At 39.4% G+C, this 14345-nt stretch overlaps 1 protein-coding gene across 1 annotated transcript; it reads right to left on the bottom strand.

Moving 5' to 3' along the window:
- Nucleotides 1–7081: 7081 nt before the first annotated feature.
- On the bottom strand, nucleotides 7082–9679 carry LOC100696527 (arylsulfatase I-like). Its single transcript, XM_003444626.5, has 2 exons — nucleotides 9183–9679; nucleotides 7082–8595 (listed from the first exon to the last, which is right to left on the bottom strand). The coding sequence occupies exons 1-2, from the start codon at nucleotides 9494–9496 to the stop codon at nucleotides 7197–7199; spliced, it is 1713 nt and encodes a 570-aa protein (XP_003444674.1). The 5' UTR covers nucleotides 9497–9679; the 3' UTR covers nucleotides 7082–7196.
- Nucleotides 9680–14345: the final 4666 nt, after the last annotated feature.

Genomic DNA, 14345 nt, shown 5'->3' with positions numbered 1-14345 from the left:
TCCTCTTTGAATTTACAAGAACTGGACATTGGACTGTATTGGACCCAGGATGTAGAATTCTTAGTTTGTATTCTTCAGTTTAGGATTTTCTTTATATTTTCTTATTATAGTTGAGGTCTCTAGTTATTGTTTATTTGAAATCAAATTCGGAAAATGTAGTTCCACAACAGTAAAGTTACCAAATGCAAGCACTTAAAAGTGAACTGCAGTCCAACTGTAATCCAGGATGCGATAAAAGTGTTGTAATCTGTGTTGTAAAAGTGTTGTAAAAGTGTTGTAAAAAGTAATCTTCTAAAGAAGTGAGCTTTGATGAAAAATTGAATCTCCAAGTCAAATTTTTGAGGGGAATTAAATATTTAGGGTCTAAGCTGACGGTTAATGGCATTAAAAACCAGGATTTCAGCTTTATTCTCAATAAGGGTGACATCATTATGTGAAAGCCAAGTTTCAGCCTCAGGGCCTTATAGAAGAGGACCAGTTTGTCAGACATGGAACCGATTTAGAGCAGTGCTCGGATGCCAAAGCATTGCTCAAGACATAAATCATTATTTTAACGTCCACTGTATCAAATGTATCAATTCATACAAGCAGAGCTGAAAAGTACCGGCTCTTTGCTGTGACACAATTTAAACAGCAGCTGGTGGAAAATGTGTTGTGGTTAAGTTTAAAAGAAAGCTGACTTTTTCCTGCTCGGTTTTTGGTTTTGTTGTTCTACTTTTTGGGAGGCGGGGGGGGGGGGGGGGGGGGGGTTATACAAGTACAATTTTGAATCCAAAGCCTTTTAAAACCAATAGAGGGACACCTCACACTTACCCATATGTCTACCGAATCACTCATAATCGTATTACGTAATAAGGTATTACTGAATTTTTATTGTTTGTTGTGCACTGTATTGGAAATGTTCGCTGACATTTGTTATCCACTGGCACCAGTTCCAGTTGAACCACAGAAAGCTTTCACTTGACGTCGTAAGACTTTTGCAGCTGATCAAACACACAAACCCACACATGTGCAATAAGACTGCTATACGTGCAATTCTTCTTCTGACGAAGTTGTGTTTTTGTATTTTCCTACTCAGTTGTATATAGTATTTGTATTTCTATTTTATTCTATTGTATATATTATTCTATTCTATTTTATTCTATTGTACATAGTATTTTATTTTATTTTATTTTATTTTATTTTATTTTATTTTATTTTATTGCATTCCAGTGTTTTCTAATTTCTGCTACATAACTTTGCACTTTTGCTGTAACAAAACAAATTTCCCACCTGTGGGACTAATAAAGGCCATCTTATCTTATCTTAATTAATTCAAATTCAGCTGCAAGTAAAAAAAAATAGTGAGTTTGTTGTCATGATCCTGAGTCGTTGGCCCAGCGTTTTGAGTTTATTCTAGTTTCACGAGTCTTTACTTGCATGAGGAAGACGATTTAAGCTTGTTTTGTACAGTTTAGTTCCTTTATTGAATTTATTTGTATTTATCTGTATTTCTTCTATTTTTTTTGTTAGGTTCCTTTTGTGTCTTTGACTCGTTCCTGTGTCTCCTCTGAGAGTTAGTCGTGCCCTTTGTATTTATCTGTTTCCTTAGTCTTGTCTCTGTCTCCTCCCTCTGCTCCCTGTTTTTAGTCGGTCTGCGTCTCAGTGTGGGTTTCTCGTGTCTTCCTGTTTTATTTTGATAGTCACTTGTCCTTTGTCCATCAAGTTCAGTTGTTTGCTGCCTCGCCTGTTAGGTCATGTCCAGCGCTGTTTCCCAGGTGTTTCCTCTCTTCACTTATTCCCTTTGTATAAATTGTCTGCATTTCCTTCTGTTCCTTGTCGTGATTTCTCTTATCCTCCGCGTCTGTGTGCGTGCCGTCTGCTTAATATATCTCAGTTTAGTTTCCTTATGAGTTCCTTGGTTACCATATTTGGTAATTCAGCAAAAAAAAAGCTACATTTAAGTTTAGTTTTGCCTGTGAGTCTACATTTGGGTCCTCAACTCTGGCTGCTTCACACATTTACATGACAGTTGTATTTATATGAAATTTTGTTTTTGACAGCATAGCATAGTCATTCTCTAAGCCAAATAACACAACACAAAGCATGACCTCAAAATATATGCAGTGATTATACTTGATACAGTATCTGTTGCATGTTTCAAAGAAGTGCGAAGGACACACCTTAAACCACTCATCACCTTAAACCCATCTGCAGCTTCTGTTTTTTCCTGTCTACTTTCCTGCTAGCAATCAGTTGTAGATAGGTGAATAGATGAACTCAAAAACACATCACCACATGTAATTTTGAAAATATTAGTTGAAATTTGAAAAATGTTCTCTTCATTCTTTTATTTACTTTAGTTAAAAGCCACTGTGCTCACATGAAGCGTTGCAGCAATCAAAAAACTGGAATCTCAGCACTTCAGGTTTTTGAAATGTTTTCTGCAGTTCTGTGTTCTGAGATTGCATGTTAGGTTTCACCTTACAAGGAGTGATTTTCATTGTAAACAGTTACTACAGTTTGAAGGAAGTGAAACATGTCAACATACAGACCACAGGCATGCCTGCAGCATTTTCCACGAAATCTCATTTTGATCTGTTATTTCTTTTGATTTTATCTTGCCCCATTTGCCTACAGTCACATACAGTCCTGTCAGTTATAACAATTTTATACCAAAGTTTTACAATTTCTAAAAACTTTTTATTTTTATCACATTTTTATTCAGTAAAAGAAACATGAGTTAAATGACTAATTTAAAAAAAACTTTAAAAAATCAAAAGGTTTAATATACCTTTTATTATATTTCTAACTAATCGTATACATAAAGAAAAATTACATTTAAATTTTGATTTTTTTTCTTTTACTTTAGTGTTACATAATCAGGCTTTAGACAAGCTTTAGAAATGAGCCTTTTAATCATCTACATATATTTTTTTACAGTTCACTGTTTTTTAATCAATTTCCATTCTGTTGTATTTATATTGCACCAAATCACAATTACATTTGCTTCAATGTGCAATATATTGTACAGTAAAGACTCTACAAAAACCCATACAGACAAACCCCCAACAAGTCTTTTTCAGTATATACAGATACAAAATAAAAATATCACAGTCACCTCCTGATTTCTTTTTTTGTCGTTTGATTTTTTTTCCCGTTTTCAGGAATCTTTAGTTCAGTGTCCAGTGTTGATTATTGGAGAGGTCAGCTCAGTCAACTTGTTGCTTAAAGTACATAGTCTCGAGCACTTAGAACTGTAAAAATATACAAAAGATACAGCAGAACAAAGACTTTTTAAATTCCGCATCCAATTATGTTATTCAGTGAATGATGCAGTTGCTTATTGAGCTTTGTTGATCATGAGACAGCATGTTACCTGGCTTCTTACGATGCTTCATTTCCCTACACGCAAAGCAGCATGACACTGCTATCAGGAGAAGTGCCAGTACACCACAGGCTATGACCAGGTAAAGACACTTGTCTGCTGAGGGAAGATCACAGTGATAACAATTAGAAATTTATTTAAGTGTAAATTTTGGTAACAGTTTATTATTACTATCGTTATCTGAATGTAAATATACTGATGCTTGGGCACAACCCCCACCCACTGGGTACTCTTAATCCTTTTTTCTTAAGGTGTAGGGTAGTGGGTGGATGCATTTTAACTTGAACTCGTTACTCCAGGTTCCTCCACCACCCCACCTGTCTGCCCATGTGGTCTATAAATGTCTATAATATTTATAGATGCCACATGCAGTGTTTTTTAACAACATATTTTTTTAAGTTTCTTGCAACTTTAAAATAGTAAAGTGTTATCGCTGTTTTTTCATTTGGCTTTGACTACAGTGGAAATTCAGCATAAATGTCACTGTGTTTGCAACATAGAAGATCCCAACATGAAACAAGTCAATATAAAAAAATAATGAATCTTGGACATCTATCTCAGCTACCATTACGCAGTTGGGACTGTTGTAGTCCCAATTATCAGGGACTACAACATCTTGTCCTTTTACTGAATGATTCACTAATTGACCAAGAACTCCAGGTTTTGTTTCTTCAAAGATCTTTACTTCTTGACAGTTCCTGATTCACATTTATTCTTATCTTTCATTACTTTTCATTTGTTCTGTGAAACACTTAGTTAAGAAAAGTGTTATGTAGATAAAGTTTATTGCTCTGACTGTGATTATTTGCTACCCCCACCAAACCACACCAGAGGTGTAGTGTTAGACACTGAAGAAAAACCACACTGACAACTTCTGTTAAACCACCTGTTTCCTGTTACAGAACCACACCTACTACAACACATCCATTTCACAGCTTAATGTGCTCATATGGTGCAGCTAATAATAATCAGTGACCAAGTGGAAAGTTTTAGTGTGCCTTTTAAGTTCAGGTGGTAGTTACTGAAAAATAAAAAGATAACTAAATCGTGGTATGAACAGCTGCCCTTGTGTGGCTAAAATAACTGACAATACCAACAGATACAAAGATGTTGTATCAACAAATATTCTGTTCATTCTCCTCAAGAAATCGAAAACATTAAAAAACGTGATACATTTTCATGTCTCTGCGTTTTCTCTGTTTAATCTATTATTAGTTGCACAAGTAATGTGTACTGTGTTTTGCAGTTCTACTCTCACATGCTTACGTTTCTGATTAACTTTATAATAATATCAAAAATTTAACATCATGAGTAAGTTACCTTCGAAATTCCAGAGTCCCTTGCCTTCAACTTTGCCGTTGTCTTTAACATTCAGGGTGAAATAAATGTTTTTCTGTGCGACTCCATCTGAATTATAGACCTCAATGCTGTATTGACCTGAATCATTCCTCCTTACATTTGTGATCTTGAGTGTCCCGTTCTTGATTTTAAACTTCATTCTGTTGTTAAATTCATTGTCTATTGTTATTTTTTCTTTCTTCAGATTGAACACAGTTATGTTCACCTTGGGAAGCACCTTCAAACACTGCAGTTCATGGCCACTAGCATCAGTCATCACTTGGATATACACAGTTCCTTCAAGAAAAGGAGAACATGGACATGTGCTCATCCTGAGGTCACATGTAGTCTCATCAACTGGAACCAGAGCTGGAAAAGATTGATTCAAAAGAACATGAGTGGAAAAAATTCACACTACAAATGTAAATGTTTGGCATCTTTGTGAGGATGATCTTACCATGAGTTCCTGCTGCCAATAGTGCAAGAATAAGAAACTGCTCCATGCTTTTCATCCACCCACGCTGTGGTTTTAATGTTTTAAAATGAATCTAGAAAATTTTGGACAAATCCGGGTGTAAATCTGCTGTGAACCTCAGCCCTAACTGACAGGAAACAGTAAACGGGAGATGATATAGACAGGGTATTTTCACAGGGGCAGGAAATAAAGTGACTCACTTTGCTTGCCAACACAAAGAGAACTAAGACAGGCTGCTGTACTGAACTGATCTTAAGAAATATTTACCACATATGAACAAATATGTTCTCCTCTCTGCTGTAATCGCATGTGAAAACCTGAATCTAAACAACACCAGGAAACTGCAGTCATGCTTTCAGAACAGTCAGCCACACATGGTATGTTGGTTACCACAGATAGTGTGAGAAAGAGCAATCTAAAACTAAGTGACAAATTAAGTCACTGATAGTCCAGAAGCTTCTGTGAGGAGAACTTTATTGTTTAACAGTCTTTACAGGGTGTGCAGGACAGATGTCTTTTTCTGTTTGTAGGTTTGCATAAGTTTGCTTTCCAAAAAGGAAGAGAAATGAAAGATGTAGAGCAAATAAAATGCAGACAACCTGGTTAAAAGCACCACGCGAAAAGGATGCAAATCTTTGCCACAATATGAAACTGTGAGGCAATGTTCTCCAGATAACATTAAAACACACAATCCTCTTATCCATTAAAGGAGGCTGAATTCAATATGAAAATTCCTGCTACATGACTCACAAGTATTTGGGTAAAGAAAACAAATTCAAATGATGCAAATTTATATGTGAATAAGAATAAGTTTGTAATAGCACAACAAATTTTAAAAAGTAAATGTCAAATAGTCCCTATGAACATAGTAGCATTAAACACTGCAGCTCTGCACAGGTGGAAGCAAGCTTTACAATTCTTCACTTACTCTTAATTAAGCGTAGTAAGCAAGAGAAGTGATGGAGAACATTAACAGAATAAGAATCATCATAAGGAAAGAAGAATGTACATTGCTTACTTACATTTTAATGGACGCACACAACAGGACAGGCTAAGGCAGTAACACACATATAACCACTAAACTGGAACTGAGAAAACCCATCTGTGTGAAAAAAAGAACCTACATGGGTACTTCCTGTATTAGAGCAGAGATGGAAGCTACCACTCTTATAGGGGTGCAGTGAACCTGTGCGAATAGTACAGGGCTTTTAAACACACTGAAGCTGTTTGTTTTGCATGTTTCCTCCTACCCTGCTCTAAAAATAGAAGAAACAGCTATGTCTGTACATGCATGTCCACCAGCATATATGTGCCCGGCTGGGCATCTCATCAGTTTTTATTCTGGCACAATGAGGCAAACAAGCCTGTTTTTTAAAACATATTGCTATGTTGCTTTGTACTGATTTTTGCTAAAGTCCTTGCAATCGTTCAAGCTCATCGTGAATAGCTGTGACAAATGAAGAAGGAAGCCCTCTTCTAATATTCAGTGGAACAGGTAGCTGCTATTAAAAGTATAGAACAGCACAAAAAGAAGTGTACAGAAACAAAGAATATTCTTCAGGTAAAAATATGCAAATACAATAATCCAGAGACTAATGTTTACAATTAATGTCACATTGCCACAGAGGTAGTCATCATTTACACTGATCAAAGCTAGAAAGCTTCTGATGATTCCACCTTGTCATTCTTGTCAAGTACACAGATTTTGAGTTTGTACAACAGTAAACACACTAGCTTGCACAGTTGCACCTGTAAAATGGAATTTGCTCATGTGTTTTTGAAGCTTATAATGTTCACTTTTGCAAAACAAACACTTGTAATTGAGATACAAACAAATTAATAATGAAAACATCACTGGACCCAACCAGTTATTCTTACAGAAATCAAACATGCACCTGCAACTACAGCTCAATCTTGCAGAAACCAGGCCCATGAGTGAGAACACATCTTCAGATGTTCTCTCAACTAAAATAGCACCTCTTGATAAACCAGTGATTTTGTTTTGGTTGTGTTCTCCTATACTATGTTGGACATGATCCGAGTTTTTAGTTTCCCAAAAAATGACCTGCTTTTGGACAGCTTGAGCTTCTTCTTCCAATCCATGCTTTTTTTCTGAAAAAAACTGCCCCAGTTGTCCTCCTCCTCATCTCCTACCCAAGGGACCCAGGCACCTCCATTCAGATAGGGGTCAGCCCGAGGATCCTCTGATGGGTACCTTACAGGCACCGCGGTGCGATTGTAGTACACCAGTCTGGCAAGCAGCTGCTTCACAACATCCGGTCTCTGCTCAGAAAGGTCATAACGTTCATAGGGGTCCCCGGAGATGTTAAAAAGCCACACTGTTTTTCGAGGACGTGTGTGACGCTCCTGCTTCCACCAGCTACTCGGGAAACCTGGAAGTATTTGTGGTGGAATCCAGTCTCCATAACCAGGGTCTCCTGTCAGAAGTTTCCAATCTCCAGCTCGTATGGAGGCCTGAATGGCTGTATTCCAAATCCCGTATCCTTTCTGCAGGGAGCCAGTGCGTGCATGGTTATAAAGAGGGTCGATGTTGTGCAGGATCTCCAGCCTAGGTGATTCTTTTCCTTCACTGATGGCTTCCCACACATTATACCCATCAACCCCCTCAGTGAGGGACTCATCACCACCTGCTAATCCCACTAATGTGGGATACCAATCAGTAATGTGTACCAGTGCTTTGCTCACCCTCCTCTTTTTCCTTAACAGAGGGCTGTGGACGAATCCCAGACCCCGGATGCCACCTTCCCAGTAGGTTCCTTTACGTCCTCTAAGAGGCCAGTTACTTCCACCAGACAAGGGCTGACCGCCATTGTCTGTAGAGAAAATGATGACACTGTTCTGATAGTATCCATATTTGCGGAGAGCATATGTTATATTACGAACCGCTTCATCTACAGCTGACACCATAGCAGCATACTTCCTGCGTGCCACATTTTCCAGCCCAAGGTAGGGGTAGATGTACTCATCTGGATATTGTAAGGGTGTGTGAACAGCTTGGAAAGAGAGGAAGATGAACAGCGGTTGGGACTGAGGATCATGGGTTGCCAGGATCTTGCGTACTCTCTGCGTGTACAGATGGGTGGAGTATTTTCCGCTCTGACCCCAGGCGACTGACTCCCCCTCATGGAGATCGAAGCCACACAGCCCAGCGCCATCACAGCCATCATAGGTGTAGTAGTTAACACTCCCCGTTAAGGATCCAAAGTATGTGTCAAAGCCACGGCGAGTGGGTAAGCACTCCTTCTTATAGAACCCCAAGTGCCACTTCCCTACCATGTGGGTGGAGTAGCCGAGTTCCTGTAGCCTCTGAGGGAGCGTGACCTGGTCAAAGGGCAGGCAGTTAGGCTGGCAAGGTCGGATGATGGAGTGCTGAAGACCAGTGTGGATTTGGTACCTGCAGAATTTAAGATTAAGAAAATATTTAGATGGAAAAATTACTTGTTTGCATTTAGAGATAAGATTCGTTAGCCTTAATCCATATTATCCAATCACATCCAACAGGTTAAACAGAAATGTGAATAAGAGGGGAGGTGAAAAGGTTTTTAAAAAAATAGAACGGGAGAAGAAGACTGTACTGTTTTCCTCAAACAGGTTATGGTGATTGGCAGGAAGATACACTCCAGATTTGTGTCTGTTTATTTTTGCCAGTCAAAACACAGACAGAAGGCTGTGTAATAGCAAGCACATCCTTTGCATACTTTCAATTTTTCTTTCATTGGAAATATGTAGTCAAAAATCACATTTTTTCATAACAGCTATACACTTTCTAGGTTTGCCATTATCTCTAGAAGTCTGGTCTTGGTTCCACTGTCCCCATGCACTCAAATATTTTAGCTCACAAAACAGGAAGCTGCTTTAAAATACAATAATTTCATTCATCAGGCAAGAGTTACATCTATGTTAGACATCAGTATAGTCTAATTCTAGGAATACAAAGCATTCATTTTAAATAAGAAGCAGTCCAGTCACAGGACACTTTACCTGCCAGTGATGAATTGACTTCTGGATGGGGTGCAGATGGGCTGGATGTAATAATTCTCCAGCTTCACGCCATCCGCAGCCAGTTTATCCAGCACCGGTGTCCTGATGTCTGAGCTATGATAGCCAATGTCATTGAACCCCTGGTCATCTGTCATAATGAAAATAATATGAGGGGGTTGAGGGACAGGAAATCTGCCAATAAAAGGTTTTTCTGGATCGTTTTCCACCTGGTTAGGGCTCATCAGATCCCAGGTCAGGTACCCGAGGCTCAGCAGGCTCATCATGGAGAAACCGGTGAGAGCTGTCGTTGCCATGGTTCCTGTGACACTTTAAATTACTTAAGCTTGCTTGTATTTAGTATGCTGTCGCTAAATAACTGTGCAGTGAGACTCAGGGTTAAAAAAAATCCCCTCATAAGATGTTGCAAGTACCCCCTTGTACACTTGAATGGCAGTTAAGCAGCCTAAAACTAAGAAAAGCTACACCTCCATCCTCGTTGAATCTCCAAACACTTTCTGCCACCTTTGAAAGCATTCCACTTTTCCAAGTGTTCCTGTTAACCCCGCCCAGTTGCCTTGCTGCCTCACTGAAATAATATCAGCCCCTACTGACCCGACTGCCAAAGAAAATACAGTATTTCTACTACATCCAGGTGTTAATGGAGAGTTTACATCTCACATTAGTGATAACTCTGCTGCATTTGGACATTGTGCAGCATTATTCTAGATATTAATGTAGCTTTGTTGGTCTTTGACTGTAAAAAATAGCTTTAAAAACAGACTCTCCTCTTCAATTGCGCTCCTTCATGATCATCATTTCAATATGCCACCCTATAAACTTCAGAAAATTTTAGAAAGCAAGAGCAACATCTCCCCATCTGACCTGGTTAAAACACAGTTGACAGAGGGTCTACAGAAAAAAACACTGTGTGTGGGGGAGATTTGAGTCTCAGGGTGGCTGTGGGGCCCTACAGAAACAGTTCTCCACTCTACTCTGTACTGCACTCACTCTTATTTTTCCTGCTGTTTCTGCGCACTGCAGACCCGAGGAGAGAGACAGAACAGACTTCTCTGACTCTGATAACATCTCCAGCCGGGCGTCAAAGAAGCACTTTGCAAATCATCCAGCGGGTCAACAGAAAGCAACAGGACTGCACAGCCTCACCCACAGCTACTGAGTGGAGGTATTACTCCACAGTATCTGCACTGTAGACCATCATCATGATACAGGTTCACTTTGACTGGGAACAGCTAAAAATCAGACTGTAAAAAGTAGAAAATAATTAATCTACCATACATTGGGTATTTGCCTGTCACTGTGAATTACAAGTGTTTTTGAGGTATGGTGCTCTTGAAGCTGGGATCAGGCTTCATTTCATAGCAGAGCTAAAAGCACAAAGTGATTGACGCTGTTCCCTTCAGGGCTGTCTCCTTGTGAAACACTGCACAGTTTCCACTGAACGTTGCACTCCTTCTTGAGGTCCTTCATTGGCAAAAATGGCAACAATGCAATTCTGGGAAACAGGACGATTTTACAGGGAATCAGATTTGACAAATAAGGCTGGTGGTTAATATTTCTTTTGCTTTAAAACTTGAATATAATGAATACTTCAAGGTCACCAAGGTCAAACGTGGCTAGCAGACAAAAATAAACTGATATACTGAAGCGACGAGTTGGTCAACACAGTGAGATGTAAAACATCACACCTTGGAAATGTTGATATTGTGGTTTGTGGGCAAGGAGGTCATGGGGTGCAAAAGGAAGGATGACCCCGCCCCCCTAAAAGAGTATAAAGCTGAGGTCGGTGGGCATGTTTGTCTTGAAGCAGGAAAGGCATCTTTAGAGCGGAGCTTTAGACTTTATGACAGAACAAACTGAGAAAGAGGGAGGAAAAGGGGCCTGAAGTTTTACACGATCATGTTTATTCATGTGCTGTTCTAGAGGGAATACATTACATATCATGATTGTGATACTACTGCTTTTCCTCAAAAGTATGCAAAAAATTAGAGGAAAGAGAGTTTCCTGGTCTTTGGGCAGTCACACTTATAAGATGTGACTCATCTGTTTTCTGCCGCTCAGAGCTGTAACTGCGGCAGCTCGCCAGGCTGACAACAACTCTGCTCACATCCAAGACCACAATGCAAACAACACGTATACGAACACTCACGTCTCTCACATCCACAAATATTAACAGAGCCACGTCCCCAGGAACCCGGGAGACTCTGAAGTCTAAAAAGACTGTGATAGGCCAATACCGCAGATATATTCTTGCTCGCCTCCCACATTTGCTCTTTCTTTTATGGATTGTCATATTGCCAAAGTAATTTCACTAGGAACACAAGGCTAAGCCACAAAATGGTTTGATGACAGAATTTACGGAATGAGTAACCTTACAATGCACCAGTAATAGAAAATCACAGACCCGGAATAAACATCGTGCTCGGTTTCTGGAGGTTATTTTTAAAGTTATTTGTTTGTTTTAACTTACGCTAGGCTCATGTTTTTAAAACATTTAAATAAAAATGGAATTTCTTAATATCCTCGTAAACCGCAGCTGTCTATTTCCAGTAAGCGGTCATTTCAGGCATGTTAAAGAAGGTCACTCTGCTCTAAGGAACCACACATTCTGAGTTGTTGCTGTGGGAGTCAAATTTCACATTCTCAGACACTTATTTCACTATTTTAGTTATTGATTAACCAATTAAGCTTGTTATGGGGTAACAACCTTTAAATCTGCTACATGGGAATTTCTCAGACTGAGATTTAATTGTGTTCACTGGCTGTTCATTACCCTCCTAATTTGCCAATTTCTTCCAGAGGATGTGAGCAAAGTGCTGTGAAGTATCATAAATTTAACAACACTTCATTTTCCTACCCCCTAATTAACAGTGGAGCCATAAAACAGAAACTGTGAGCAGTTTTTTTTAAGGATTTCATAGCTTAATCTGGAGAAAATCATTCATAAAGTTATAAATAGCAATTGTAGCTTTTGCTGGTACAGGTAGTTTTCAGCTCCTGTCTTGCTTCTGCGGTTTTTGCCTCTCTGTCACATAAAGAGTAAATCAATAGCAGACCCACCCTAAAAGATTTGGATTTAATAACCCAAAGTTATACTTTCACAGCATTTTCTCATCTTTACATCCCGGTCCAAACCAGCTCCAAGCAGGATTTTAAGGCCTTGAGAAATCCGACAATGAGTTTAAAGGGAAGTAGAGACTGCTGTGTCGGTCGGCAGCAGATGTTGGCTTTGGCTAAAGAAAGTGGTGCTGTTACTGAATACGGCTGCTCCCCTTCACTAGGAACACTACCCCCTTTCTAATCAACGCAGCCCTGCCGGTAAACCCCCACATTACCCCCACCTCTCACCCCAATTTTCTAATCTGAGTAAGACTGGATGGAAGTGTTCTTTTTCCTCCTGTGTGCCAACTCTGAGGCAAAACCTGTACTTCAGCATGCTCAGCTTGTCATCTCTCCACTTTATACAATAGGAGCCTTGTTTCAGAATTTACTCAAAATGGCTTTTTCATCTTTTATCAATCTTTCAACTACAGGTCATTTATTTGGGAGCAAATTAAAGGCCAAAGACGCTTTCTCTCTCGGGTGAGTTTCATAAACAGTCCTCGACAAAAACAAGGACCTACATACAGTTATATTAGCTTTTCAAATGCAGAGAGAAGTAACTGAATAAGAGCACTGTAGATAAGAAAGTAGGGAGGTTAGTATGGCTAATTTGCGTAATTTTTTGACTCAGTTTACAAGTTACACAGAAGAAAAGAATTGTATTTACCAAAAACAGGAACGGCATTTAGATTCTGCTAACAGCATTATTATTGCCTCAGTTTCTCTTTGTGAACTTGTGTGGCTGCCTTTTACAGTGTAGTAGTTGCCATGTCACAAGATCTGTGCCAGAATCAAGTGTTTAAGAATGGTAACTTTAATTTCTAACTCAAATAAAGACTAAAAATCTCCAAGATTTCCTCTCTCTGGTGGGGTTTTAAAGTCCACATATCAGCCCTTAGCAGGTGGAAATCAGAGGAAGGGCTTAAACACATGGCCTTGGCCGTCACTGAAGGTGTGTTTGATTTGGCTCATGTGGAGCTCCAGCAGCACCTGGTTGGCAAGGCTAGGCATAGCAGTTCATTAGGACTCTCCTGCAAAGCCCCTTGGATATACATCATAAGGGACTCGGTGAAGAATCCCTAAGGAGAGGGTGTTAAAAAAAAGTATAGCTCAGTTATGCTATTTTTTATTCATTTATATATTTATTAATCACATGTGTGTAAGTGTTTCCACTTAACCAGTTTTACTGTTGCACCAGTGTGGCAGCGATGACAGGTTGTGACACCCAGACCTTGCCGTCTATAGCGGGTAATTAAATAGAGAGTGAGCACAGATGTGAGCTGCTTAATGTGTCCAGCGTAATTTATTTCCTGTGAAACAGGCTGCCATTTACAAGTGTAGCCTGTACAAATACTGCAGTCATTTTACAGAAACGTGCCATCAGAGCAGAGGGGAGTGTACTACTTCTTTTTCCTTGTGTTCAAGGATGTCTTTTGGTCCTCCCTCCAGCAGTAACTTTAGCTAAAATCCATTTTCTTACACTCATCAATACCCAGTTTAATATATTGGAATGTTTGTTTGGAGTAAAAGTGAGCAAATTAAATATTACATTTTCTTTGCTCACTTTTAAATATTACAAATTAAAATTGTTTTTATTCCACAAAACTTTGGTGGTCTGTCCCATCAACACTCTGAGAATGGGAGCTGAGTCAGCCTCACAACCTGTGGGTTGTCCAAACTAAATGTGTGTGTGTGTGTGTGTGTGTGTGTGTGTGTGTGTGTGTGTGTGTGTGTGTGTGTGTGTGTGAGTGAGAGAGAGAGAGAGAGAGAAGAGTATGAGGGGTAGCAAGCTTGTGGAAGATGGTGAAATCAAGCTCAGTGAGACCCACTGAGTGCTGACGTTGAGCTTGGACTACACACTGCTTTCCTTTTCTGGTTTTCCCTGATGAATGAGGCTCTTTCAGCTGCCTTGCTCTTACTGACCCCCTGCTTACCCAATACTCTCCTTTAGTTTGACCTAAGATCTCACCGCCAACTTTCTCAGATCTTTTCACTGGCAGCATGTACCCATGCCCAATCACCATCAATGTCCTCCCACACCAA

The sequence above is a fragment of the Oreochromis niloticus genome, linkage group LG2 (assembly GCF_001858045.2).
Source record: "Oreochromis niloticus isolate F11D_XX linkage group LG2, O_niloticus_UMD_NMBU, whole genome shotgun sequence".
Lineage (NCBI taxonomy): Eukaryota > Metazoa > Chordata > Actinopteri > Cichliformes > Cichlidae > Oreochromis > Oreochromis niloticus.
Note: the sequence above shows the minus strand (reverse complement) of the source record. Positions and strands in the feature narration are given on the sequence as shown.